This window comes from Oryza brachyantha, chromosome 10 (genome assembly GCF_000231095.2).
Source record: "Oryza brachyantha chromosome 10, ObraRS2, whole genome shotgun sequence".
NCBI lineage: Eukaryota > Viridiplantae > Streptophyta > Magnoliopsida > Poales > Poaceae > Oryza > Oryza brachyantha.
In genome coordinates this window covers 11,899,408-11,926,916 of record NC_023172.2, presented here as the reverse complement: position 1 = coordinate 11,926,916, position 27,509 = coordinate 11,899,408, and the positions used below count along the sequence as shown (strand labels likewise).

Sequence of the window (27,509 nt, the reverse complement as noted above, 5' to 3'; positions counted from 1 at the left end):
CCAAATCAAACCTATTGAAATATCCAAGTATCTAACCGTGCGTTACCTTCTCTCCTGCACCGGAGCTAGAGGGAAAAAAACAATAATTGTGAGAATATGGAAAGGAAGTGCAAATTCCACATTTTCTTCCCTTGGACAAGTAAAAATCATGACTGGATGACACAGTTCTAATTTTAGAAGAGCATGCTGCCATTCATCCAGTCCAGTTTCATTTCATTTCATGATTAGTAGTAATAGTTTTTCAACACAATAATTTATGCTGATATGGAAGGGAAAAGAGACAACGAGGAAGTTCACTTGGTTACAAATGTATCATTTCGAACAAAAGGAATAGCTATATGCAAGCAATTTATTCATACAATTTGAACATTAAAATAATAAAATCACCGAGACCAGCCTCCACTAAATTAAACCCATAACACGAAAATTTTCATTCACAAAATATATAAACTAGCAAAGGCCCCTCATGTCCGCACGAACAAATAGGCCCATGAAACGCCAGACGAAACAGCCCAACGTTTAGCCCATGAAAAGCCGAGCTAAGCCCAATCACAGAATTACCCCCACTTGGCAGTTGGCACACCCACTCCGGTCGTCAACATTTCACGGTGCTTATAAGATAATATTTTTAAATTTGAAGTTAATTTTGAAGATTTTTTTATCAAAGTTTATTTTTTATTTTTGGCTTTTAGATCGTTATTAAGAATATATATATATAACTTTTATTTATAAATTATTTTTCGTTTGCAAATATATCGTTTGATTTTTTTTTTCTTGAAACACTGAGAACAATCACCCCTCTTCTTGCGGCTTCCGATCGCTGGAGATAGAACAATCACCCCGTCTTGTTGCATCCGCTTCCGCCTCTAGCCGTTACCCACACGGTGGATGAGCTTCAGAATGGGAAGGCAGGGGAAGGGGTCACACATGGATTAATCCAGGTTACTTACTTTTCTCTATGTTTTTCATTGTTAACAATGTGGTGATGTGGAGATGTATGGTGCGATCTCCGCACTAACAAAGATGCGAATTCCAAATCTACGGCACACCGACCGCACACGTAGCCACCAATACCATGGCAGCAATCAGAAACACGCAAGAACACTTGATGGAGAATGAACAGTAGTTGAACACGTTAGCATATTTTTGGTGGTGAAGAGGATGCATGACTACGCTACATATCCCCTTCTCTCTAGCGAGGTGTTGAGCACCGAAAGTATTCGACTCCTTCAGCAGCAGCGGAAGCAAGAACCTCAATATATATATGCGACACGAGCAGCACGCATGCATTCAGCAACCGCGGAGCTTCATTCAGCTAATCGATTGGGCAACCGGCCGGGATTGCTGGCTGACGAAGAGGACCATTGATATGTCGTCCGTTCGCATGAGGATGTCCTTGCTAAGAAAAAGTTTTTTTTTAACTGAATTCTCCATATTTAGTTATACTATTTGAGATTGTTTTGGATGTTTTTGGAGCAAAATAAGAAAATTTAATAATATAAAAAAATTCAGAAATCATTTTAATAAAAAATTCTCCATGTTTAATTATACAATCTGGAATTGTTTTCGATTTTTCATAGCAAAAGAAGTAATTTAGTAGTACAAAAATCATTTCAGCCATTATTTTAATTAAAATCCTTTCAGAATCATCTCCTAAACTTTGGGCCAAATCTGGCCCAGCCTCTTTCTCCTTCCATTGAGCCCAACTACCGAAAGTCTGGTTTGTGTCCCTATCAGCAGCCAATAAAGTCTGCTTTACATCCCTTCCTTCGGTCCATCCACATTAGCTGCAGCTCATCCCAAGCCCGAGGAAAAAGTCTGTTTCGTACCCCTTCTGGACCTCCAGCGCTCCTCTCAAATCCGGTCGAATTCACCGGAGATTCTTTAATTTAGTTGAGAGCTTTTGTTTCCTTTAATCTCCTCCTACTTTTACCCTAAGAATCTAAGCAAATCGAGTTTGAAATAGTATCCACTTCAACATCTAGGTTCTCTATTACAGTTTCATCATAAACATACGACACAATAAACGTAAGAGAACTTGGAAGACTTTGTTTGGCATAGCTGCTCCTAACTTCAATTTACTCAGAACCGGAGTTGTACAAAATGGTATAGATTCTAATTTTTTAGAGCGAAGTTAGCATAGCTGCTCCTAAAAAATAAACTACGGGGATAGAGCTGGGCTTTTGCTACTTTATAGCCCCACTCCACGCCAAAAGATCTGCTACACTCAGGTTTTTAGATATAATTACACGAAATTGCCATGCACCTATCCCTCATATGTTCTCTTCCTCTCTTTGTATGATCCTTTTTCTACGACGAACAGAACAAATATACAATTATATGGTTCTAATACTAGACAAAAAATAATCAATATTAGCTTATGTCTTCCATCCTAAATACAAGAAGTTAAATGGTATTATTATCAACCTACTCCTAAACCTTTCTTTAGGAGTTCTAGAGCTGAAGCATCTGGCAAACAGTTTTGAGCTGCTCTCCGACTCCTACATGAGTTAGCGAATGAGCGACGACGAACGAAGAAAGAAACAGTTTGTATTTTTTTTTTATAATAAGTAGAGATCGAGCACAGTCAAATAAGGGGAGATATATATTAATGAAGCTCGTACCCTTTAGACAATTGAAGCGTGTACTTTTAGCTTATGGCTAGTACTTTCACTGTCATCTAACAATGTTTGGGGTCTAACAAATTTAATCACAGATTTCAAACTCGATCAGAAAATCGATCAACCCAGCAAACACATCTTCCACTGTGGTGGTTTTCAATTGCTGCTGCTTCGTGCATGCACCACACATCTCCAATTGTTCTGTTCGATGCCCAGCTATATTTTTTTTTCTTACTTTGATACCCCAACGCCAAGATTCTTGACCGGTTCATGTCCCGTTTTGTTTGTTTTTGTTGGGGCTTCTGGCTGGGCAGTCATCACCACGGCTCACAGGGTACGTACATCCCATCTGCAATTAACAACACCTGATAATTAGTCCTTGTGCTGCTTAAGCTGGCTGCAACTTAACCGATCGAGGAGAGATTATACTTGCTTAATCAAATTGCACACAAGCGCATGTACGTTAACATGCTTAATCGATCAAAACGCCTTTTGCGTCTTGTCCTCTGCGTTTTTTTTTGAAGCTACCGTTGTAATGGCGTCCTTGTCCTCTTCGATCCATCGAACATGGCGACTAGCTAGTGTGATGCAGGGACGCACCGAAAGCACAAGCACATGTGACAAGAACCCTAATTGCGAAGGTAATCTATTTTAATCAGCAAAATGCTATGTGTTGCTGTTGGGTTGTGGTTGTCCTGAATATACTGCCGTCGTATTTCCGTTTATGCTTATACGATAAAATTTTATTTTTTAATCTTAAATTTAAAATTGATTTTTGGGGGTTTTCATCCTAATTTATTTTACCGCATGGCTTTTATATCACTAAGATACATATATAAAAATTTTATTTATAAACTACTTTTTATTTATAAATCCAAATATATTGTTTCGCTTATTCATGGAATAAGTAAGAAGATGGGCACATTGGGCCTCAGTTCATGTTGTATTTTATGAGGTGTTAGGCCAGTCTCGATGCATGTTTTATAAGGGTGTCATGCTCTGCTCATTAAATAAGGTGTCACATCAGTAAAATTGCTGACTTGGCAGGGTCATTAAATGAGAAAGTTTCATGAGATAAGAGAGCTCATCTAGCTTAGTTAACTAGTTTATAGTCTTGGTAACTATGCCATGAAACTATGCATTGAGACCGGTCTAAGAGCAAGTTCAATAGTATAGCCAACTATTGGCTCCAATTCATATATAGTCAATCTAATAGCCAATTGATACAATAGTTACCTACCAAACATCAATGCATGGTCCCACATATCATATATATATTTTGTCTTGGAGCCTGTATGCAGCTGGCTACAAATTAGTAGTCCACCTCTCTTCTCTCTCCCCTCTTATCTCTTTAAAATATACTTATAGAGACAAGAGAGGTGGGCTACTAATTTATAGCCAGCTACATACGGACTCCAAGACAAAAGATATATATGATATGTGGAACCATGTATTGATGTTTGGTAGGTAACTATTATATACATTGGCTATTAAATTGACTATAGATGAATTGGAGCTATTAATTGGCTATCCTATTAAACTTGTTCTAAGTACTATTTAGCGTTTTTTTTGGCAGAAGTAAACAGGATGAACACGTGGCCAACCATGCATGAACCATCTCGAAAAAACAAAAACACAAAATCAAAGTAGTATATTGTTTGTTCCGGAATAGAAGTTGTTAGATTCCTGTTGCGGCATCGTAAATTGGGAGGAAATGCTTGTAAATGTCCTTGTCAGAATCTATGCAAGCAAAGGTCTGCTATACTATTTGTTGCTCAGATCAGGTTACACTTCCTACTTCCAACAAATACTCCAGGTTAAACAAAGAGAAGTTAGGTAGTAGTAGTAGTAGTATATGTAAGCCACTGTACCAATGCATAAATTAATACAGTTTTGCATGTATTAGTTTACTCAACTTAACAGTACCGTACAAGCATATATACTACAATACCAAGTACGAAATCAAAAGGTGTCGTGGTAGTGACCATGCACAAATAAAATTTTTCCCCGTTTGTTTGAGCTGAAAAACCATTTACAGAATTACAGCTAATAACAAGTTTGACATTTCATCTTAAAATTATTTTCCACTGCATCGATCGGTCGTGTACGTCTTAAATTTGTCCTTCAAGCTGCAAACAAAAACTGCCCTCGAAAAGCAGAATTGCCGTGAAATCTGTCAAGAGTTCCATTTCTGTGGAGGCTTCACCGACAAATTGGGAGTGAACAAATGCAATCTAGGCATGTGTCCATCCAGATGTGTGATGAATGCAACGTGCGAGAGTGAGACGAAAATATAGTGGTTATATTTTCGCTTCTATTAAAAAAAAGCAAAACGCATATTACAAGAAAAAAATTTATGAATAAAATTAATTTTAAATTAAAAATTAAAAAATTAAAATTTGAGTCGTAACCATGAGCCGAAACGAAGAGATGGTGCGGTAGATGGACGATTTGCACGGCGCCGTGCCCACCATTTCGGCAGAGGAAAACGCATGCATGTATGCTTCACCGACAAAAATGGCCCGCGAATTGCCTTGCCTACGCGATGCAGACACCGGGGAGGCCCCTCATGCCGCCTGCATCCACCTAGGAATAGCTACCAGCGTCCTTTCTCAGCCCATTTATGCACATGGCTTTAGTACTTGGGGTTCTCCCGTGTCCAATGAAAGTATTACCCCGTTCTTTTGCTGCCCAAAACGAAAGATTATCTTAGGAGAAAAAAAACCAAATAGTATATTTGTAAATAAAAAATAAATTTGCAATATATATATATATTCTTAGTGGTCTGTTAATAAAATTTACAGTTAAAAATTTTAATTATGGCTTATAATTATAAGTATAAAGGAAAGATAAGGCTGTTATTTTTGTGAAAGCTATTATTAACTAATGCTATAAATGATGAAACTAATTACTCTAAAGTTGAAAATCTACTTGTTGATGATTTAAATCGACAATAAAATAATGGGGTGGCTATCAAGCTAGAAACTCAATGGTTAGTATGAAGAAGAAGGCGATTTATCTAGGTTCAGGCTCTCGGTATACGAGATAATACTATACTCCCGTTTGGCGATTGTAGACAGATCAACTAGAAGATAGCCGATTTGAATATATCGTGTGTCCGGCCATGCCCCTAAGGGGTGCCTCTGTCCCCTTTATATAGTGGGGGATAGGCCTTATAGGTAGAGTACTAATCTGATTAGACTAAAATCTATCCTAATTCGGTTACAACTCGGATTCGGTATATGCGGCATGCAATCCGACAGTTACCAAACTCCGGTTGATACCATACATATATAATTGCTTTTCTATTCGATAAACCCCCTGCTATACGTATATGTATAATCTACGAATACCCCTAATTGCTTTTCTATTCGATAAACCCCCTGCTATACGTATATGTATAATCTACGAATACCCCTAGTAGAGGTATTTCACACTACTCTATAACCTTATATAGAAACATTTTGTAAAAAAATACATATCTATTTAGCAGTTTAGAAGACATGTGCGCAAAAGTTAAGAAAAACGTAAGAACTTTGGCAAAACAACACTTGCTTATGTTGGTTTACAGAGCTTGAGATATTTTTGTAAGAAGCAGATGGGAAGTATTGAGCCAGTGAGAATGTATTTTTATAAGAAACATGTGGACGTGTTCTTTTTAAGCTGAAGATGAAAGATGTAAGATTATCTGATTTCTGTGATAGTTATTTAATGATATAAACGATGGAACTAGCTCCTACCAAGTTAAAAACCTATTTTACAAAGATGAGATGATAAACTTATATGCACAAATTTAGGAGTTTGAAAATATGACAATAATCAGAAAAAAAAAACACATCCTATAAAAGAAGCAGGTGTTACCGTGTTACCCGATTTCTGGTTTCCAGCTCCTAAATACAATTTTCAGATTAGTAGCTAGAAACCGACATAAGAAGAGTAAATGAGATTGCGAGAAGCCCAATCAAACATGACCTTATTTTGATTTCCATTTGAAAGTTTTAGCTTCAGCGAAAATTGGACTAATTTCTATGAAAAATATATGCAGTCTGAGTAAATTTGTTTCTTTAAGTTTAAGTCATTGTAGAATTTTTACCGATTTAACCCTCATTTATTTATTTTTCTTTTCTTGCGCTTATATAAATGGTTGCTTCGTTGGTACAGCAATAGGGATCATGAAGTCATTTGATCCATCCTTTTTAATCTTTCTTCACACGTGAAAGCTCTATTAGAGGTTAAGCTGTCCATAAAGCTCTGAACCTTATAATGTATCTATGACATATGACATATGTGATCAAAATCCACATATATATAGGTCCTATATACATGGAATAAAAAAAACTTAAAATGATATTTATAGTACTTCCTCTGTTAAAACTCAACTTCTAGCATCCCAAAGGAGTAGTGAAGATAAATGGTAAAAGACCCAAATACCCCCTCATTAATGAGAAAGTAATATTAGTGTTGGATGGATGAGTAGTAAGGGACGCTGAAGAAATAAAATTTCTCAATTTATGAATTGAGAGTGTACCAATATATAAGTTGGTCTATTTTGGGACGAGGCTGGAACTTCGCAAGTTTGTTTAATTTAGGAATTTTGGGACAAGGTTTGAAGTCCGTGAGTTTGTTTAATTTAGGACAGACAGAGTAAAATTGTCAAATGTTGAATTTGACCGTGATAAGGCAAGTGTACTTGATATCATAACATTTAAACTATTTTATTTTTCTACATCATCCATATTGAAATATAAGACACCATTTTTAGTTTATCGAACTTTTAAAATTTTAGTCGTCAGTAGGTCTCAAAATATAATGTTTGAAACATATATAACAATTATATGCGTACTTCTTTCTATATAAAAACTTTTACAGTATTCTAATTTTGGTTGATGTTGCCGTCATATTTTAATAAAAAATAGTGATCAAAGTTGCACACTGAGGATCAAATAAGGCGACAATATTCAGGTCCATCGTTTAGCTTTTTTTTAAAAAAAAAGCCAAACAATATATTTATATACAGAAATAATAAATTTGTTATACGCGTGTTCTTTATTATTTAAAAGAAAAGACTGAAAAATAAACTATTATGAATAAATTCTAAAATTTACTCCAAATTTAAGGTTAAAAATTCAAATTTTGGTTAATAAGCATAACCGAAAGCAAAATAGTTGAGGCTCATTATATATGATAATTTAAATACACCACGTGAGTCAATGGCACATATATCAGGATGGCATATCTACGATTTCGCAAAATTATAATAGCATCTTTATAATTTTCCCTTTAAATAATGAACAAATTTTCAATAGCTAGTATATCTCCACTGAAAGGAGAATATAATATGAAATGCAGATGCAGATGACAGCGATGTGTGCCCTGTATACATCCACTGAAAGGAGAGCACTGTATCTGCATGGTGACGTCCATTTCTCTTGTTCACTGAACTTGGGTTAATTTGGCGAGGAGGATGATTTGGGAACAGAATTGAAAGGAGCCCCCCATCGATCTCACGTGGGTGTGGAGCCTGGACTGGAGTCGGCACCCTTCCCTTTCCTCCCAAGCTCACAAAAGTTTTTCATGGCTGATTGATGTAACTTAACTCTGGTCTTGTTACACTACTGGAAAACTTATTTTTCGTATCGTAGGGTTCAATTTCCGCAGATGGGCATGATCTTTAGAGCCAAAACCCCGCCGGTAAAAAATATATCAGGGGTGGAGGGGGTGGTCCGCCTGCAACAATAGATCTTTGCAGGCGGGCCATATTAGCGTCGCATGCGAAGATTGTTCTTCGCAGGCGGTAGGCGTCGTTCGCCTGCGAAGATCGATCTTCGCAGGCGCCACTTATATGGCCCGCCTGCAAAGATGCCTCTACATAGTCTTCTTTCTCCCCGAGTCAAGTTTATTATCCCTGAAGTTTCTCTCTCCTAATGTGACTTAAATATAGGTGGGTTTTGAACTTCAAATCTTCGGGGGATGTTTATACGGTGCTTAGATCTACTTATTTCTACACTAGGTATGTAAATTTCAAGTTTATAGACCTCAATTTGTGATGGATTTATGCATGCAAAGATGCGAAGGAAAAGCTCCATGTTTTTAATTTACTTTCTTTTGGTATGTTGATGTTAGATGTATGTGTAATACTTTATGCCTCTTGTTGCAATGGTTTAATGTGGTAACATAAATTCTCATCTTTTTTATTTTGCTATCATATCCACCTCCTAGTTCTAGATCTAGATCTTGTCATATAAATATGAGAGACAATAAAATTTTTAATGTCTATTTATTTGGTCCAATCAAATAATAATTATATTAGTTTGTAATATGTCGACGATATGATTTGATTAGATTTTCCTAATATACTAATTTGGCATGTCTGTGTAAAAAAATTAAACTAATAATGTTAAGGTTTGTATATTTGTATGTACAATTACTATTTTTATTACAACTACTGTAGATATTTTCAAATAACAAAAATAAACTAAAAAAGATTTTGAAATAAATATATTCACATCTGTAATAATCGTCGCAGGCGGACGGACCGTTTGTGAAGATAGTTATGCCATGTAGTGGTTACATCTTCGTAGGCGGACGGACCGCTTGCGAAGATAGTAAAAAGGGTTTTCGCAGGCGGGCGGTCCGCCTGTGAAGATCATCTTCACAAGCGGGACCGCCCGCCTGCAAAGATAGTTTCCCTATATAAGGCCCCGCCCGCAGCACTAAAATTTCTTAGTCCAGGCGGGAACCCTAAAAATTTTGGCGCCGTCATGCTGCCAATTTTTTCATCGCACGCCGTCCTCCGCCGCCACCCGCCTGCACCATCGCCCTCCGATCGTCATCCTCCGCTGCCATCTTCCGGGTGCGCCGACCTCCGGCCGCCGCCGCTGGCCCATCCACCGTCGCCGGCCTCCACCGCGTGCGAGCTGGGGGAAGGAGGAGGCGGCGGCGTCGCTGGGCTGAGGGGAGGAGGCTCTCTGCTTCTCCTACTGCTCCCGCCGTCGGCGCAAGGAGGAGGACGGCGGCGCAGCCACGACGCTACTGTTTCTCATGACGCCCCGCCTCCTGCTACGTCCGCCGCTGTCGGGCTCATGACCGGCCTCGACGACCTCCTCTACGCCTATGGCCTGGCCTACCTCCCGGTGTCCACCTCCTCCATCCTCATCTCCACGCAGCTGGCCTTCACGGCCGCGTTCGCGCTGCTGCTCGTGCGCCAGAGGTTCACGGCGTTCTTGGTGAACGCCGTTGTGCTGCTCAGCGTCGGCGCCACCATGTTGGGAATGAACGCCGGGAGGAAGCGGCCAGCGGGGGTGTCGCGCGTGCAGTACTGTGCCGGGTTCGCCATGACGCTCGTCGCCGCGACGCGGTACGGGCTCGGGCTCCCCGTCATGGAGCTCAGCCAGGCGCGGCACGCCACCGCGCGCGGAGCCGTCACGTACACGCTCGTCATGGAGATGCAGCTCGTCATCGGCTTCGTCACCACGACCTTCAGCGCCGTTGGCATGCTCGTTAATAACGATTTCCACGTAAGGTTTAGGCCGCTACTCTCACAGCACACTCAGTCACTCACTAATCCAAAAAATCAACAATACTTTTTATTAAAAAAGAGCAAATGCGTGAAAGGTTAGCCACTTAGCCATTCTGTTTGAGTTCATCGCAATGACGTTCAGTTTACCCTTTTTCTAGTGTTTGAATTGTGTGCATGCACAGGAGTGGAGTTAAATTTTGTCATCGAAGTGATCTGATAAGTGGACTGGTAGTAAAAGGCAATCTACATGGTACAGAGATATTATAAACTAATTAGCCCCCACTCAGAAATGAAATTGACTATGTGAATAGATCAGTGCACGTTCAAGCCTTTTTGGAAAGAAGTATAAGTATATTAGAAAATTGGAAGGGTAATATGTGAATGAAATTGGGAGGGTATGTTCAATTTTTGCGGGATATGTGAATTTGTTAGAAAATTTTAATAACATTTGGGAGGGTATGTTCAATTTTTTTATAACATGTGGCGGATATGATCACCTTATTAATTTTTTTAGCAAATTAGTTTGTACTAATTTTAGTTTGTACTAATTTATCAAATTTGTTCGTACTAATTTAGCCAATTAGTTTGTACTTATTTATTACAATTTACAATTATGTACACAAGTTTTTATTAAAACATTCTACGATTATGCATGTATTCGTCGCCAAGCTATCCTTGTCCAAGCCCAAGCCCGAAGAGAAGGAGAAAGGGCGACGGTGAAGAAGGCGAAAAAAACTACATTCCCCCTAAAGAAGGGGTAAGTGAACTTCATATGTAAACTGATCACCGTGATAACTATTAGCCGAGCTAATTCAAAACTTTGATATATATCTTCTCGTAGGAAATGGCGCCACGACGATCAAAACGGTAGCCGAAGATAAAAAGATCCTCCAAAGACAACGAGGTCCCAACTGACATAACCGGCTCCAAGAAAAGCGAATAGTCAGCAAATGCGAAGAAAAGGAAGGGCGAGAGAAGCGTGAATAAAAAGGACGAAGGGTTCCATGTTGTTACACATGTATTTGAAGCAACAATGTACAAAAATATTATAATATATATATTTTGGCAACACTTTTGAGTTATGCAATATATGTAAATTTCTCAGTACCAAATGCTTGATAATCTTCCAATATATGTACATAATAATCTAGTTGCAAGAATTTCTATTAACGGACAAATTATTATTAAATATAAAAAATTTCTATCTATGTTCGCAGGCGGCAGTTTCCTATTTTCACAGGCGGACCAACGCCCACCTGCGAAAATTATCTTCGCACGCGGATATCTGCCCCGCCTGCGAAGATCGGTGATTTTCATAGTCCTTCTCGTACATGCAGGCGGCCGCCCCACCTGCAAAGATCATTTTTGGCCGCCGATAATGCTTTTCTCAATAGTGTTATTATTATGTTTCTGCAAATGGTAAATTTCAATTATGATGTTAAACGTAAGTGCTGTCCTCATCTTTTCGCTTATGTTTATGAATATAGCCAAAATTTGAATTTTCAATAAATTTTTAAGTTTTCTGTTATTGTTATAGTTTTTTTTTTCTGACCTTTGATTTTAGATCGCTAAAAAACACATATAATAATTTTATTTATAAATTATTTTTTATTTACAAATATACGTAACAACCGCCCCTGATTCGTGGTTAATGGTAACTGTTTTTGTTTGTGCCCGTTCCGGTCAAGATTTTTAATTATCTTTTGGGACCAGCCGATTCAGCTCATCAGACTAGCTAGCCAATGAAATGTTACTGGATTAATTAAATAGAGTACATTTCATAAAATAGTTTTTTTAATTTGTTGAAACTTTAGTTGCGCATTACAAAACTGCAACCATAGCTAACGGTTTCAGCACAGACAAATTTGCAAATTTTCAGCCTCGGCTTTTCAGAATTTTTAATCTTTATAAGGCAAATTTAAATTTTCAGCAATAAATTTGGATTTGATTTTAGGATTTTTTGGCATGGTTTATTTTTTAAACTTGGCTTTTAGATCGCTAAGAACATGTTCATAAAAATTTTATTCATAGAATATATTTCGTTTACAAATATGTGATTTGATTTTTTTCCTAATCACCCAAACAATGACCTTGCTTGTTTCACAAGTTGGACCTACCCATCATACACGTGTAATACTTGCATGTTGCATGCTATTCTTATGCACGTGTCAAACCCACATTTTTAGGAATAAAAGGTGTCGTTGTTTGGTTTTTTTATGAAAAAAATCAAACGACATATTTGTAAATAAAAAATAATCTATAAATAAATTTTTATATACATATTCTTAACGATTTAAAAGTAAAGACTTAAAAATAAACTATAATAAAAAAATTTTAAAATCAACTTTAAATTTAAAATTTAAATTTTGGCTCATAGCCACGCGCGAAAAGACGGGGGTGCAATACGATTTGGACGGCGAGAATTTTCTCCCCTTAACTTTCCCGATGGAGAGAATACTGCCATGCATAGAATATCTACAGCTAGCTGGCGTTGGAACTTGTTCATTACACTGCTTAACATAAGAGTTAAGTACTTTGTTCATTACACTGTTATTCGTCTGACGCCTCCTGATTTTATTTGTACTATATATTAGCAGGAGTACTATTCAACTGGTTAACATGGCTAATACCGGACTAGTTTAATTTCATGGCAGTGTGTGTGTACAATTCAACTGGGTTGTCCTCGAGAAGGGAGAGTATATGCAGAGAGTGATGCCAGATGAAACATTCCCTTGTCCCATTTCAAGATCATCCAGGTAAAAAAATGATATATATATATATACACACACACATTACTACTACAAGCAGCTAGATTGTCATGTGGTGTTTTGAATGACTGAGATTGAAGAATTATTTAATAGTTACGTCTCTGTTTAAAACAAAATCACATCTGCTCTCTCTCTCTACATTGGAGTTTGTTAAAGTTGGGAATAGATTCATTGGAATTATATAAAGCGGGGAACAATTGAATTAGAGTTTGATAAACTCGATAATATTCTAGTCTTTTTTACTTATGTATTAATACGTATAGGATAAATAAAAAGTAAAATTATTTTGTGGTGGGGAAAATATTAAGGGTATAAATGATTGAATAAACAACTATAGACTGAAATCCTTTTTTAGACTCATTACTTGAGAAACCTTTATATATAAGTTTTTTTTCACTAAACTTATTATTTATGAGCTTTGGAAAATGTGTCCACGCGTGAAAATCCAAGGCCCCTCATTTTTCATGCCAGTCTCAGTGGAAGTTTCATGGATAATAAATATGGTGTCATGTAGACATTTTTGATGATGTGACAAGTATTAATGAAAAGAGAGATGAAATGAGTTTCATGAAGACGAAACCTTCTATACACTGTTACCTACACAGCTTGTGTCTTGCATGTAACCTAGAAAACAATAATTGATGAAACTATGCATTGAGAGAGGGGTGTTTTATTCTAGTTTCAAACTTTTTAGATGACACGTCACTCTAAATAATCGTATCCATGAAAATTACATTAAGGATGGCTAAGTCAGTAATCCATGTTTAACTTCCTAGCTATAATTGGTTTTTTAGCTTACCACCACATTTCAAATGAGAACCAAAATAGAAATTCCTTATATATTTACCCATAAAACTACAAATTAGCAAAAAAAAAAAACTCAGTGCTGCCTATTCCCTTCAAATTAACAAGCATGCTAAATGCTTATTATATTAGTGCTAGGTAAACACAATTTAATATGAATATAGAGTTCTTCTCACATGCGACCCGTGCATGTATTGAGTGGGCAAACACAATCACTACCACATAAACACTTAAACCCACCGGGACATCGGTGTCGGTTCCCAAAACCCGGGCCTAATAGCCCCACCAGCGCCTAACCTACTTATCTGCGTCGGTTATAGGAAATATCCAACCTAAATAGATAGGCTTCCTATACATGCTGATGGTATGAAAGACTCGACAAATACATATAGGTCATCAGTGCCGGGCTCTCATATACAAAAATGACAGGAATAGCTATATGTGCCAAGTCTACCTAACCTGGCACAAATATATGGAGCTGCTAACCCAATATAATATAGATATCGTATGATCTCCCTATCTCTCTCCCATATCTTTTTTCTCTCCCTCTCTAATTCTCTCTCCATTATCTCTTTTTCTCAACCTCTCCAACTCTCTCTCTCTCCCTTGGCGGTACCGATGGAGCACCCGTACTAGCAATAGTTAGAAATGGTTGTGGCCAGCCTACAGGTACTCTATGGTAGCTCTAGTTCAAATAAATAAAGTAAGTTTTATTTTTGATATCTTAAAATAAAAACTTTATTTATTTGAATTAAAACCAGTCACAGAATAACCGTGAGACTACCCGCACCATCCCTAAGTATCAATGCTTAGGCTGAAGTAGCTCGTCTGCGCTGTGCAGAGGCGTCAGGTAGTCGCGGGCATGCACACGACCGTAGCGGTGGTGCTTCGTCGTCCTCCAACAGTGAAGGCTGCGGATCCAAGGGTGTTTTTGATATGTTCTTATTGTGCATGCTATAAGTTATTTTTGTTTTGTATCTGCTCTTGATCTATTAAAAGTTGTTCTTTTCTTAGGGTGTTCTTGCATGCTACATGTATTGACTCGATCGATCTATTCACCGAGTCAACTTTTTTTCATCTCTCCTCCTTAGTGACTGGTCTGAAAACCGACATATATAGGATCCTTTTTTTTGATAGTGTATCAACGAGTGGGCAAAAACTATCAACGATTACTCAATATTAGTATTGAGCTTTTCTCCGGTCTTTTCTTTTATACCGTGAGATACTAAAATCCTCACTCATGCTATCCACCTCATGATTAAGCTAGTAATAAAATCCTGACTATGGGTGATGATAGATCAAACGGTTTGCATGGTACGTACATCGAGGTATCAGCTTAGTTGTGGCGTATATAGCACGAGTGAAGATATTAATATCTCATGGTATAAAAGAAAGGAGCGGAACAAAACTCATTAGTATTGATTGAGAGAACAAAAGGACACTAACAGGTGGGTGCAAGGGTGACGGCTCAAATTGGAAATGACGCCCTTCCACATCAGTGCCGGTTCAGAAGGTGTGCGGGAGCGGAAAAATCATCAGAGCCCGCAAATTGGCACCGACGAACCTACTTGATTTTGTGATGAACCGAGATCGATGATCTTGGTCTTGCTAGTTATACATAAAACCATCACTGATAGCCCTTTCAAACGGCGTTGATGCTGTAGAGTTAAGTATTTAATGTCTAAGGTAAGATTCAGTTAAACTGTCAAAACTTTAACCATCTTTTACTCAGGCGACTGAGAATATCGAATCACTGTAGCAAACATTGTCCTGTCTACACAACACTGTTGCAATGTGCATTGCTCTAGTCAGCATATATAAATATAACATCTTGATGTTCTAAGTTAGGGGATCTTTTTAAAGCGCATTCCTTTGACTTAAAATACCACTACATCTACCGTACTCATCTTTTTTACTTTTTTACTTCTGCTTATATTTATAAACCAAAATTTTAATTTTCAATCTTAAATTTAGAGTTGATTTTTTAGGATTTTTCACTCTAATTTATTTTTCAGGCTTGACTTTTAGATAACAAAGAAAATGAATATAAAAATTTTATTCATAAATTATTTTTCATCTGTAATATGTTTTGGATTTTTCGAACAATTACCCATAAGATTTAAATGTCTAATATTTATCCACCCGACTTCTCATCTCAACTAATCATAACCGTCTCTATTAATTTCCTCGCATATTTTCTTATCTCAATCAATCACCATCATTTCTCACCTCAATCTTAATTTCTCAAAAAGATACAAGTTACTGTTCTGAGACTGAGGGAGTAATAACTGATATATTACCATGACCAGAATTTTCATGTTACTAAAAGGTACCACGTAAAAAACTTTCTTCATCAGTATTTCTTTGAGCTTTTAAATCAGCTTTTCAATTTTTTTAATACACTATTTGTTTATATACACCTCAAATAATTGTTATAAAATCATTTTCATTTGACATGGGCCGTGATTTTTGAATGGATTTAGTAACCGGCCGGATTCCCTTGTTTTACACGCACACAATTCACGAATTACTAAACGTTATGTTTTTTTTCAAAATATTTATATAGAAAAGTTGCTTAAAAATTCATATCAATATATTTTTTATAGCTAATAGTTAATTAATCATGTGTTAATTCGCTGCTACGTTTTCGCGGTGGTTAACCCATGTAAAAGAACGCGGCCATCATCATGGCAGACCACAAGCGCGGCATTTGTTTTTACCCTCGCGTGCGTAAGATGATCACCGTGAACCTCTTTCAACATCTGTATTTAATTTAGCGTACGTACACAAATAGCTTATCCACGCACCGGCGATTCCAGGTTCTAAACGGGTGGAGTAGCAGCTGAAGGGGAGAAAATGGACATTTGACCACGTTCGAGAAGCGATTTCACCGTAATGCCATCCTGAAAACGTGTTTCGTTAAAATGCCATCATGAGCGAAGGCTTACAACCATTTTGCCATTTTTCTCAATTTATTCAATTTCTCAATTTTTTTTTTGTCTCATCCACCGGATGGGCTGACCAAATTAATTGCCCCTCAGCTAGGCTGCCGCGGTCACTCCTCCACGCACTGCCTGACCTCCGCGCCTTCCGGGTAGACATCCGTTCCGCCGGTTATGGCCTCCACGCCGTCTTCAAATCCTTTGGCCAGGTACTTCACCTTTGAAGCTACGATGCTACTGCGGATCTCATGCTCTCCTTGTGAAGAGAGAGATGGAGGAGAGGAGGCGCGTGCTCGGCGGCGGCGGCAGTGGCTACCTGGGCCAGCACCTCCTCGCCGCGCTTGCAGCCAGCGGTGACGTCGACGTTGTCTTCACCCACCACCGCGAGGCGCCGCCGACGTTGGTCAGCCCATCCGGTGGATGAGGCAAAAAAATTAAGAAATTGAATAAAACCAAAAAATAACAAAATGGCGCCGGTAAGCCGCTCGGTATGGCATTTTAATGACACGCGTTTTCGAGATGGCATTACGACTAAACTGCTTTTTAAACGTGGTCAAAATGTCCATTTTTCTGGCTGAAGGGGATGGTTAGTAGTACTAGCACTGTTTTGCATTAACCGCAGCAGAGACTGCAGGTACAGTACGTTGCATCAGGACTCAGGACAGGAGTTTTGCAAATCAAGTCAGATTACTGCTCACTCCTAGCTGCTCCATGGTTTACCGTATAAGCATTTATAAAATTTAAATATGTGTTATGTCTTAATTAGTAATATGTGTTAAAATATAATCATTTCTAGTAAGTTATTTAATATAGAATAAGAAGACAATATATAAATGATTAAGTAAGTGGTAATTTTTAAATTTTGAATTGATTAGATTTCTTTTCCAGGCATCTTATTGACTTTGAAATCATTGAAATAATTAAAATAGTGAGAATATGTACATAAATGCTTATATGTAATATAAAATTTAAATTCTAAAATGGCTATATTTTCAAATGGAGTGATAGTGTTTATCTCATTAATCATTTATCTTTTAAAAATTTTACCGTTTTATACCTCCCCACCTACTCTCACACTCCTATTCATTCTCTATCCAGACACCATGCATATATAGCTATCTTCGCTTAATTCTTGCATGCTAAATAACTAAAAAAAGTTTACATTTTTGGATGAATCAAGTAGATCAGTAGTCCCAACGAACAACTAGTCACGTCTGACCTGTGATTAAGCGTCAAAACAAACGCTATTAGACTAGGAAATTAGTCAGTTTAATGGTGATAAGATTTCTTCGTGGCCGGATCGTTATCACGTGCGTGCGTTCCAGCATGAAACCCCTTCGTCTTCGCCGCCGGCGATCGAGCTAGTGAGATCGAACCGGCCGGCCACTCCGATCCTCCAATGGCGGATGCGTCTATGGCCGGCGGGGGCCACCCGGCCGGCCGGCGTGGTCCGGCTGTCATTGTCTCCTTGCTGTCGTTATTGTGTGGCGCCCGCTTCCGCCTGGAGCCGAGTAACCGGAAAAACCCTAGTGGCTGACCAGCAACTTGCATCCTCGTCGATCGACCAATCCTGTGAAAATATTAATGTCTGACGAAGGTGTAGAGAAAGTTTTGTGTGTGCGCAATTCACTAACTATATTAACAAATACTTAAAAAGTATATTCTAGAAGAAAACAAATTAAAGACTTTACTAGTCAAATCTTATCATGTGCACAGAGAGACCGATTGTCTAACTAACGAACCCTTAAAATATTAGGGGTTATTGCTCGGTTTTTTTAGAAAAATATAAATGATATATTTGTAAGTAAAAAATTATAAATATAATTTTTATATTCGTGTTGTTAACGATCTAAAAGTAAAAGCTAAAAAATAAACTATGATAAACCTTCAAAACCAACTTCATATTTAATGCTAAAAATTTAAATTTTGGTTTATAAGTGGAAAGATGAGGACACCAATATACTAGTACCAAAGAAAGAGTATATCAAGTACTAACTCATCACATGATTTTGTTTTAACTACTTCCTCCATCCTAATAATTTACAAACCACATTACAAAGGAGATGCATGCCGATGATTAAATAAGGGTTTGCCGAAAGTGTAAGTAATTTTCATAGGAAGAAATGAAAATGGAAGTAATTAACGTGCAGGCATGCCGATGATTAAATAAGGGTTTGCCGAAAGTGTAAGTAATTTTCATAGGAAGAAATGAAAATGGAAGTAATTAACGTGCAGGAACTAGTACTCTAAAAAGGAATTATAAATGGTTGTGATTGACTGAATTGTGACCACTAAGTGTGGTTGTTAAAAATGCTCAAGCCTCGCGAGCATGGATGAAATCATTTCGGAAATTTTTCGAATTTTGGACCAGTTTTCGGAAGAAATCATCGGTCGATTTTTTTTTCAAAAATACTGGAAAATGATTCGGAATTTTTCTTGGAAACAGAAACGGACACAGTAAGGGCCCTATTTATCGGAAATCGGCACCGGTTGAAAACTTTTTAGATTTTTTCTCAAAATTTCTACAAATCATATGACATAAATCCACAATATCAGCCCAATTGCGATGCCAACTTCAGCAAGTAACCTTAATTCCTTAATTAGTCAAGACATATATACAAATACTTCACTGACTTTTATGATTTGCACTTTACTTTGTAGTATGATATGTGAACTTTGTAATAATATGTGAGATTTTCACTTTAATTTATAATAATCTGTAAACTATAACCTTTATTTGGTACTAAGATAATAATTATTAAGAACGTGATCAATGAACTTGGTTGTAATGATAAAAGTGATATGGTTAGTTGCTAATGTTTGGAATTTTTGATCCACTATCAGAGAAAAATTGGAAGCTCGGTTCGAGGGTTTTATAACACGATAAATTTTCATTACTGTATTCATTCTAATTCGTATTTGCCCCATGTTGTATTCAATAACATTCGATTCCATTTTCGTATACGAGGTTTTCTATTTCAATTCCGATTTCAGAAAATATACGAAAACAAAAATAGTAGAGGTGGTTTATGTCCGGTTCAAAGCTGTTTTCATCCCTACTCATGAGAGCTAGACTCAATTATTCAAGCTCTGTTTGACCTTCTAACAAGTTTAACTATGCATATGCATATCTTTTATTGTTTATTTACCCTACTGATTGAGAAACTAATAAATAAATAAACATTAATATCAATTTATACAATAAATTAGCATGTGTGGGTAATATATATTTATCTTGGTCCCTTATCTAATTTTTATTAATATAATTAGCCGAAAACATTGTATTGATCTTGCTTAAAAGCTCAAAGGTCGAATAGACCCGGCTCAAAGCTGGACTCGAGCTTCTGTTAAGCATGACCCTAGACAAATAAGCTCATTCAAACTCGGCTCCTTGATAGCCCCAGTGACAAGTAATAAAACTACAGAATATGGATAAAATAACTAAAAGTATATTTATAAGTAAATGATATTTTTTAAAATATATATATAATCCGTTAAATTATGACACGGAGTTCAAAAGGTTAATTTTGAAAAAAATCAAACTTTTGTCTGTCGACCAAGAAGCCAGCAAGCAAAAGAGGGTTGATACTACTAGAGTACACATATCTGAGCGAAGCAGCTTGCAATTAATTGGGCAGTGTACCTAGCCAGCTACCGATCGAGAACAATCCCCACAGAAGGGCACTGTTCCAGCACAGCAAATCTTCTGTTCTTGGTGTAGTGCAACTTCTCCGCGATTGGTCAAGGCCAGCAGGAAAAAAAATAATACACATTCACCACCAGTGCTGCTGCTGCTACAGCTCCCATGGATCGTGTCCAGCATCAGTCAAAGCAGCAACAGTCATACTGAACCAGAGTGGCCCCGCTTAGTTTGCAATTTCTTTTATCAAAAAACATTACATCAGATATACGGAACACACATTTAAAGTATCCGCCGAGAAACTTTGAGTCACAATTTTTGAGCCTAATTAATTAGTCATTAGTATATATGTGTTACTGTAGCACTTATGACTAATCATGTACTACTTAGGCTTAAATGATTCGTCTCATGATTTCTCCTATACCTGTTCAATTAGTTTTTATTTTTATCTATGTTCCAAAAATTTAATATGATGCTTTTGAAAAACTTTTTATGAACTGAACGCCTAAACTTCCGATCGAGAGATCGACAGAGGGAGAGAAGAACACTGTAGCTGTGGGGCTTTGCTGTGCCCTGATCAATGAAAGCCTCTTGTTTTGTCCAAAATGAATTGGGAGTTTGGAACCGGGCACTGTGTGTTCTCCTGGGAGAGATCTAGGTGACCAATCATCAGATGCATATATATTTGTGCTACAATTAGGCAGCTACTTTTGGTATGTTTATGCTGGAGATAATCTGGGATATATATGTTGGTAGGAGTACTATATATAGGAATATTTAAGATAGGATTCATGAACAAACAATTGTTATTGGACATGTATAGGATAGCACACGAATTAACTGTAGTTTTTCCTAATAAATGTGCGCCGCTTACGGTTGGTTCATTGTACCAGTCAAAAGATTGACATGTCTATAAACCTGTTCGAAATGGGTCCCACTCCGATGCATTTAAAAGGGTATTATACCACCAGCAGAAGTAATCTTATCCGTTCATTTAAATTAGTATTGTACTTTGTTAATTAATTGATCAGTAGTATTTTATAATTTTTTTGCAACAAAGATCACAATAAAAATGACGATATTACCCCTTTAAATTTCTAATGCACCTAATATTAGTATAATTTAATCATAACTATCTGAGAAAAATTAGATCAACAATATGAATTAAATTCTACTATGAGTAGAATGCACCGGAGTCAGCCACGTTCCAAATACATATGGACGACGAAGGCTCAATTTAAGATAGCTACTAAGATTAAAGCAATAAACATATCTATTTTTTATAGTTATATGAGCTATAAACAAATTATTTAGCTACTCGTATAAAGTTAACAAATTTTCTCTAGAAAAACAAAATGAGTAACACATACACAATACCTATTCAGAAGCTTGAGAAGCAAGTATGTGAAAATCCAAAATCTGCCTTAAGAAATGAATGAAAACTTTTTTCTTGCATGTGAACGAATTCTAGTTTATGGATAATTTGGAAAAAAATTAACGTACTACATTAAGGGGGGTGATTATTGGTTTTTTAAAGGAAAAAGTCAAATAATATTTTTACAAATAAAAAAATAATTTATGAATATAACTTTGATATATTATTCTTATTGATCTTAAAGCCAAAAATGAAAAATAAACTACAATAAAAAAATTCCAAAATCAACTACAAATTTATGGTTGAAAATTCAAATTTTGGTTTATAAGAATAAGCAGAAAAAAAATAATGGTGTAATATTGGAGCACCTCTAACATCAACGATCTGCATGAAAATGTACAAGTTTTTCCAAAGTTTTTTTTAAAAAAAACAAGTTACATATTCTTTTGGGATGCTGGAGTTGGAAATGAATACAAAAGAGTCAGAAGGCCGAACGACATATGTACAAATAAAAAATAATTTATGAATTACATACTCTTACAAATATATAAGCAAAAGCTAAAAAATAAATAAAAATGAATAAAAATCTAATTTAGCACCAAATTTAAGATTGAAAATTTAAATTTTGGCTTAAAAGCATAAATATAAGTGAAAAGATGAGGGTGCCACAAGATGTCTCAAATTTCTGTATGTACCAGAAAGAAAAAATTCACCGGTCTAAAACCTACAGTTTAGCAAGTAGTTTTCAGATTTTTTTTTTTTTTGCTTACAATCGATCTATCTAAAATCTGTTAAACCCATAAACTTTAAAAAAAATCCGAAAACCATGGAAATAATCCAATGCCATGACCAAAGCAAGAGGGTTTTGAGTTTTTAGGACAATATGTTTAATTGATACCCCTCCATAAATTATCACAGCTTTTTCCAAAAAAACACCTATTTCCTAGCTAAGGTTTAAATTTGGTAGCACATTTGTACTTTGACTGTTTGAGAAAAAAAAAACGAAACGAACGTTTAGGTTATCACGTATGCCATGCATAGAAATTTGCTACCCACAATATTCGCAAAAAACACTGCAAGTTGACAATAACAGTCAGATTAATTACAGAGCTTAAAGAAATATACATGAAACATCATGCTACAGTAATGCACCAAACAATCACCATAGAACCGGATTTGTGATCCAGTGCAGATGTTATCTCGCCGTTGCTGTTACAATAGGAGTATATATATTCTACCAATAGCAACCACTGTAGACATTCATTCTTTTCACAAAATGGCCGAAGACAATCGCTACCGTCCACTCGTTGCACGATTTTTCTCCTACAGTCTTTTACTACATTAGTTTAATTAATCGTTGATATGATCCTGTTGCGCGACTATGACCGCTTAAATTATAGACACATTGTATTATTGCAACCTTACCAAATCTAAATTCCAATAATTTGACGTACTCCTAAGCCAGTCTCTAACAGAGTTTGTCAAAAGTGTCATGCATATATATTAATTAGAATAAGAGTATCTTAAAAGTATCATTTATATTAATTAGATGACACATTAGCATAAAAAAGAATATTTGCATGAAACTATGAGGAGAGAAAGAGAATTCGTTTTATCGTCATAAAACGTTTGAGATAACAGTCTTCGGTAACACAGTAAAACTTAAGTTGAGTGACTTGAGACGTTTCATATAATCAAACACGATCTACATGCAATTAAACTTTTAACAGTAATTAAATGTTTTATTTAGCTTTAGAAATGATACAATAAAACGTTACACTGTGCGTAGCTCATTTTATCGAATTAATTGTTTTAAAAATTATGTAGTGAAGATTTACTACGTCCGTTCATTTTCGACAAGGATTTTAGATTTTTCACGTACACGATTTTCTTTCTCCTAATACATACGTGTTCCATATAAAAATTAAACCAATTATTTACACCCAAATAGCTAATTAAAAAATTCAATAATCCACTCCTCCCCAACAACAGAAGAAAGGGAAAAAAAATAGAGAGAGAACAAGCATGAAATCTCAAGCGGAGATCGCCGGCCGCCACCGCGCACCGGCGGCTCAGCTCCCCACTGTGCCTAAAAAATGAAAAATTTAAACCCTCGCCGTACCGAGATATTTCACCGGCCCTTCTCCTTCTTCTCCCCGGGTCTCTCGCTCTCGCTCTCAACCTCGCCCAGCTTTTGCTCCCGTCACATCACCTTTCACCTCGCGCTGTCTCCTCCTCCTCCTCCTCCTCCTCGATCTCAGGTTGCTCATCTCCAATAATACCTCACCTCACCTCACCTCACCTTCCCTCGCTATAGCTGCTCCGCTTTTGCTTCACTTGCCGCCACCGCCGCCGGGAGACGGTATCCATGGTCGTCGAGCTCGCGGGAGGAGGAGAAAGATAGGTTCTTGGTCGTGGTGGTGGTGGTGTTGGTGACGGCGGCGGCGGCGACGGCGGGAACGGGAGCGAGGTGGGGTGTGAGTGAGTTCGCCGAAGACGCCAAGCCACCAAGGTGAGTTCCTTTGGTTGATCTGACATGCATCTGCGTGTGTGCTGCACATCTCGGAGACGACGACGACGACGAGGACTCCGCCTTCGGGGGAGTGGAGTGGGCCGGTCGGGAGGGCACTATTTATAGTAGTGTCGTCAGTGTGAGTGGATGTGGCCTGCGGCTGCTGCGCGCGCGCGCCGCGCACGCGCCCGCCCACGTCGCTCGCTCGCGCGCTCTCTCTCTCTCTTGGACCACAACCATGGCGCCGCGCGAAGTTCAAGATAGATAGATCTCTTCGTCTTCCTCGAGCTGGTGGTGGTTTCAATTCTGAGGTGTTTGGGTTTGGTTGGGCGCAGATGGACTTGGTGGCGCACGGGGCGCCGGACAGCCCGCACTCGGACAACAGCGGCGGCGGTGGCGGAGTGGGACTGGGAGGAGGGCTGACGACGGGGGCGACGTCGGCGTCGGCGGCGGCGGCGGCGGGGGCGTCGCCGAGTAGGTACGAGTCGCAGAAGCGGCGGGACTGGAACACGTTCGGGCAGTACCTCCGCAACCACCGGCCGCCGCTGTCGCTGGCGCGGTGCAGCGGCGCCCACGTGCTGGAGTTCCTCCGCTACCTCGACCAGTTCGGCAAGACCAAGGTACACGCGGCGGCGTGCCCCTTCTTCGGCCACCCGGCGCCGCCGGCGCCCTGCCCCTGCCCGCTCCGCCAGGCCTGGGGCAGCCTCGACGCCCTCGTCGGCCGCCTCCGCGCTGCCTACGAGGAGAACGGCGGCCGCCCCGAGAACAACCCCTTCGGCGCCCGCGCCGTCCGCCTCTACCTCCGTGAGGTCCGCGAGCACCAGGCCCGCGCCCGCGGCGTCAGCTACGAGAAGAAGAAGCGCAAGAAGCCGCCCCACCCCTCCGCCGCCGCCGCCGCCGTCTCCGCCTCCCAAGACGACTCCAACGGCGCCCTCCTCCACCCCCACGACCACATGCCGCCTCCTCCACCCGGCGCCGCCGCCTGAGCTCCAAGATCGCCGGAGCAAGCTAGCTGCACCTACACCCCCTCCTCCCTACTACGCATGCACTACATATCCTACCACTACTTCTTGCTTGCCGCCATTATCGATCCCTAGCTAGCTCTAGGCTGCTTGCTTGCCGCCATTATCCTCTTGATTTTCATCAATCTTGCCACTGCTACTGCCTCTAATTAATTAGGTTGATTTCCTGATCGCTTCTTCTTCCCAACTGGGTCGGTCGTCGTCGTCGTCTCTACTACTATTTGCTGCTGGTAATTTTCCCCTCCTCATCTCTTCCTTCCTAGCTCCATGTGTAATCCAACACTAGTAGCTCCTGCTGTTTGTGATGAACTGATGATATGATAGCTAGCTAGCTCCCAATCAAGAACTTGTTTTGAGATTCAGCTGGCTGTGGCCCCCGTACGTCTTGATTGATTCGATTAATTGCTTCTTGTTTCTTGCTGCTGCTGCTGATCGATCTATAGCCATTACATCTCCCTTGCATCGTCTTCTCTAAGCTCTGCTGCAAGATCGAACAAATGAAAGCACAGGTACACACTGCGAACAGTGCGATCTGCTCTCCGGTCTGCCTGGTCGTCGTCTTCTCCATGTTCTTGCAGGGAAGCAGGCAGGCAGTGTGATCGATCGATCGATCGATTTGGCGAGTCATGTCAGCACTGTGGCTGTCTCGTCCTCTCGGGGAATCCGCGTACTGTTCTTGGGGAGAGTCACGGATGGCTAGAGCGAGCTCAGCTTCAAATCAAGCTTCACTACTACTGCTAGTGAGCGGTGAGGAGAAGTGGTGTAGCTGTGGGCTGCTCCTTCCCCCCTTTCAGGACGCTTTTGCTTTGCTTTTTATGGTACCTGTACTGCTCATACCATAAGTAGCTAGGCTTGCTTGGCCACCTCTGCATGTGTATTGCAGTATCCCTAATTACCAACACAGCAGATTGCCTGAAAAATTCTAGAGTATTTTTTCACTTGCTCCTTTCTTTTTGGGAGCATGGGGATGAAAGATGCTGAAAATACATGAATAATTAACTTCGTGACGCTCTTACGAGAGCTGATAATAGATTTGTAGTTGGATCACATGTTGACACATGAGAACTCAAATATCATAGACAAATCTATTATCATCTAATCTGTTATTATCTATCTTAAGAGTGGCAAATAGTTAAAGGCTCCAAGAATATAGGGTAACTAAACAGTACATCATAAACCAAATTTTTCTAAGATTATGAAAAGCTGGCTATCAACCTAACCAAAATCTTAAGCTTCCGTTAATAAAGATCTACTGACTTTGTTTTAAAATATAATTATTTCTAGATTATTTAGCAAAAATTAAGGTTGAGATGAAAAGACTAAATTTTGTTTAATAAATAAGGAATGGATGGGCAAAGGTAGGCGGTATATGATGAGGAGAAATTTGAATAGATGAATGGAGTTTGGATCTCTGGAAGATTGCTTCTGCGGTGCTATTCACTCTTAACACGTGGGTCCTATATGTTATTGGGTCCATACATTACACATGTCCTATATGTAATTGGGTCCATACATTAGTGAGCTTTACGATATCTGAATCCAAACGAGTGATGTGATAACTAGTATTATGAGTAGTGTTGGAAATATTTTGGTAATAGATTCAAACCTTTTAAATGATTATATTTCGAACAGAGGAAGTGGAGAGTAATTAAGTAGTCATATAAATGGCTTTAATCTGGATTGTTTATGGAAGCTGAAGATTGCATATTAGTCTGAAGCTTTTTTAAACGGTCCTAGATCTCTCACAGTTGCGCCAGCTACGCTACCCAGAATGTCCGATGGTGATCATATTTGTTGGCAGCTGCTGCTGTTCTGAATCTTTGTTTTGATGTTAGCACTAGGATAAAAACATTCGGAGATGGCCAGGAACAACCGCTCATATTTTCATTACCATATGCTTTTTCAGAAACAAAGACCTGACACTAATTCAGCTGATTTAGTACTCTCTCCGTCTCAAAAAAAATAGTTGCATTTCTGTATTGTTGGTGTAAGATTAAGGTTAAAAAAGATACGGTATTTCTTAATAAATGAGAAATTGATAAAATTAAGAGCTGGGGCACACGCATAAAGAATTTAAATGGAAAATGATTGACAAACAATGTGTTTTTTAACAAAAAGTTCATTATCTCATCGTTCTGAAGTAGATTTTTAACTTATATTAGTTAATTTAGTTATCTATACTATTAAATGCTATAAGAAATTAAATAACCTACGCGGCTTAAGTGTTTGTCAGGTTTTTGTCCCAGTGTGTAGAGAGCTGGTGATTCTTATAGAAAGTTCAATAGTATAGTCCACTGATAGCTTTA

At 38.5% G+C, this 27,509-nt stretch overlaps 1 protein-coding gene and 1 pseudogene across 1 annotated transcript; both read left to right on the top strand.

Moving 5' to 3' along the window:
- Positions 1–9,575: 9,575 nt before the first annotated feature.
- On the top strand, positions 9,576–10,334 carry LOC121055500 (annotated as a pseudogene).
- A 13,540-nt stretch (positions 10,335–23,874) lies between these two features.
- Positions 23,875–25,234, top strand: LOC121055566 (protein G1-like5). Its single transcript, XM_040528336.1, has 2 exons — positions 23,875–24,181; positions 24,517–25,234. Exon 2 carries the CDS (start codon positions 24,517–24,519, stop codon positions 25,165–25,167), a length of 651 nt encoding a protein of 216 aa, XP_040384270.1. The 5' UTR covers positions 23,875–24,181; the 3' UTR covers positions 25,168–25,234.
- The last annotated feature ends 2,275 nt before the right edge of the window (positions 25,235–27,509 follow it).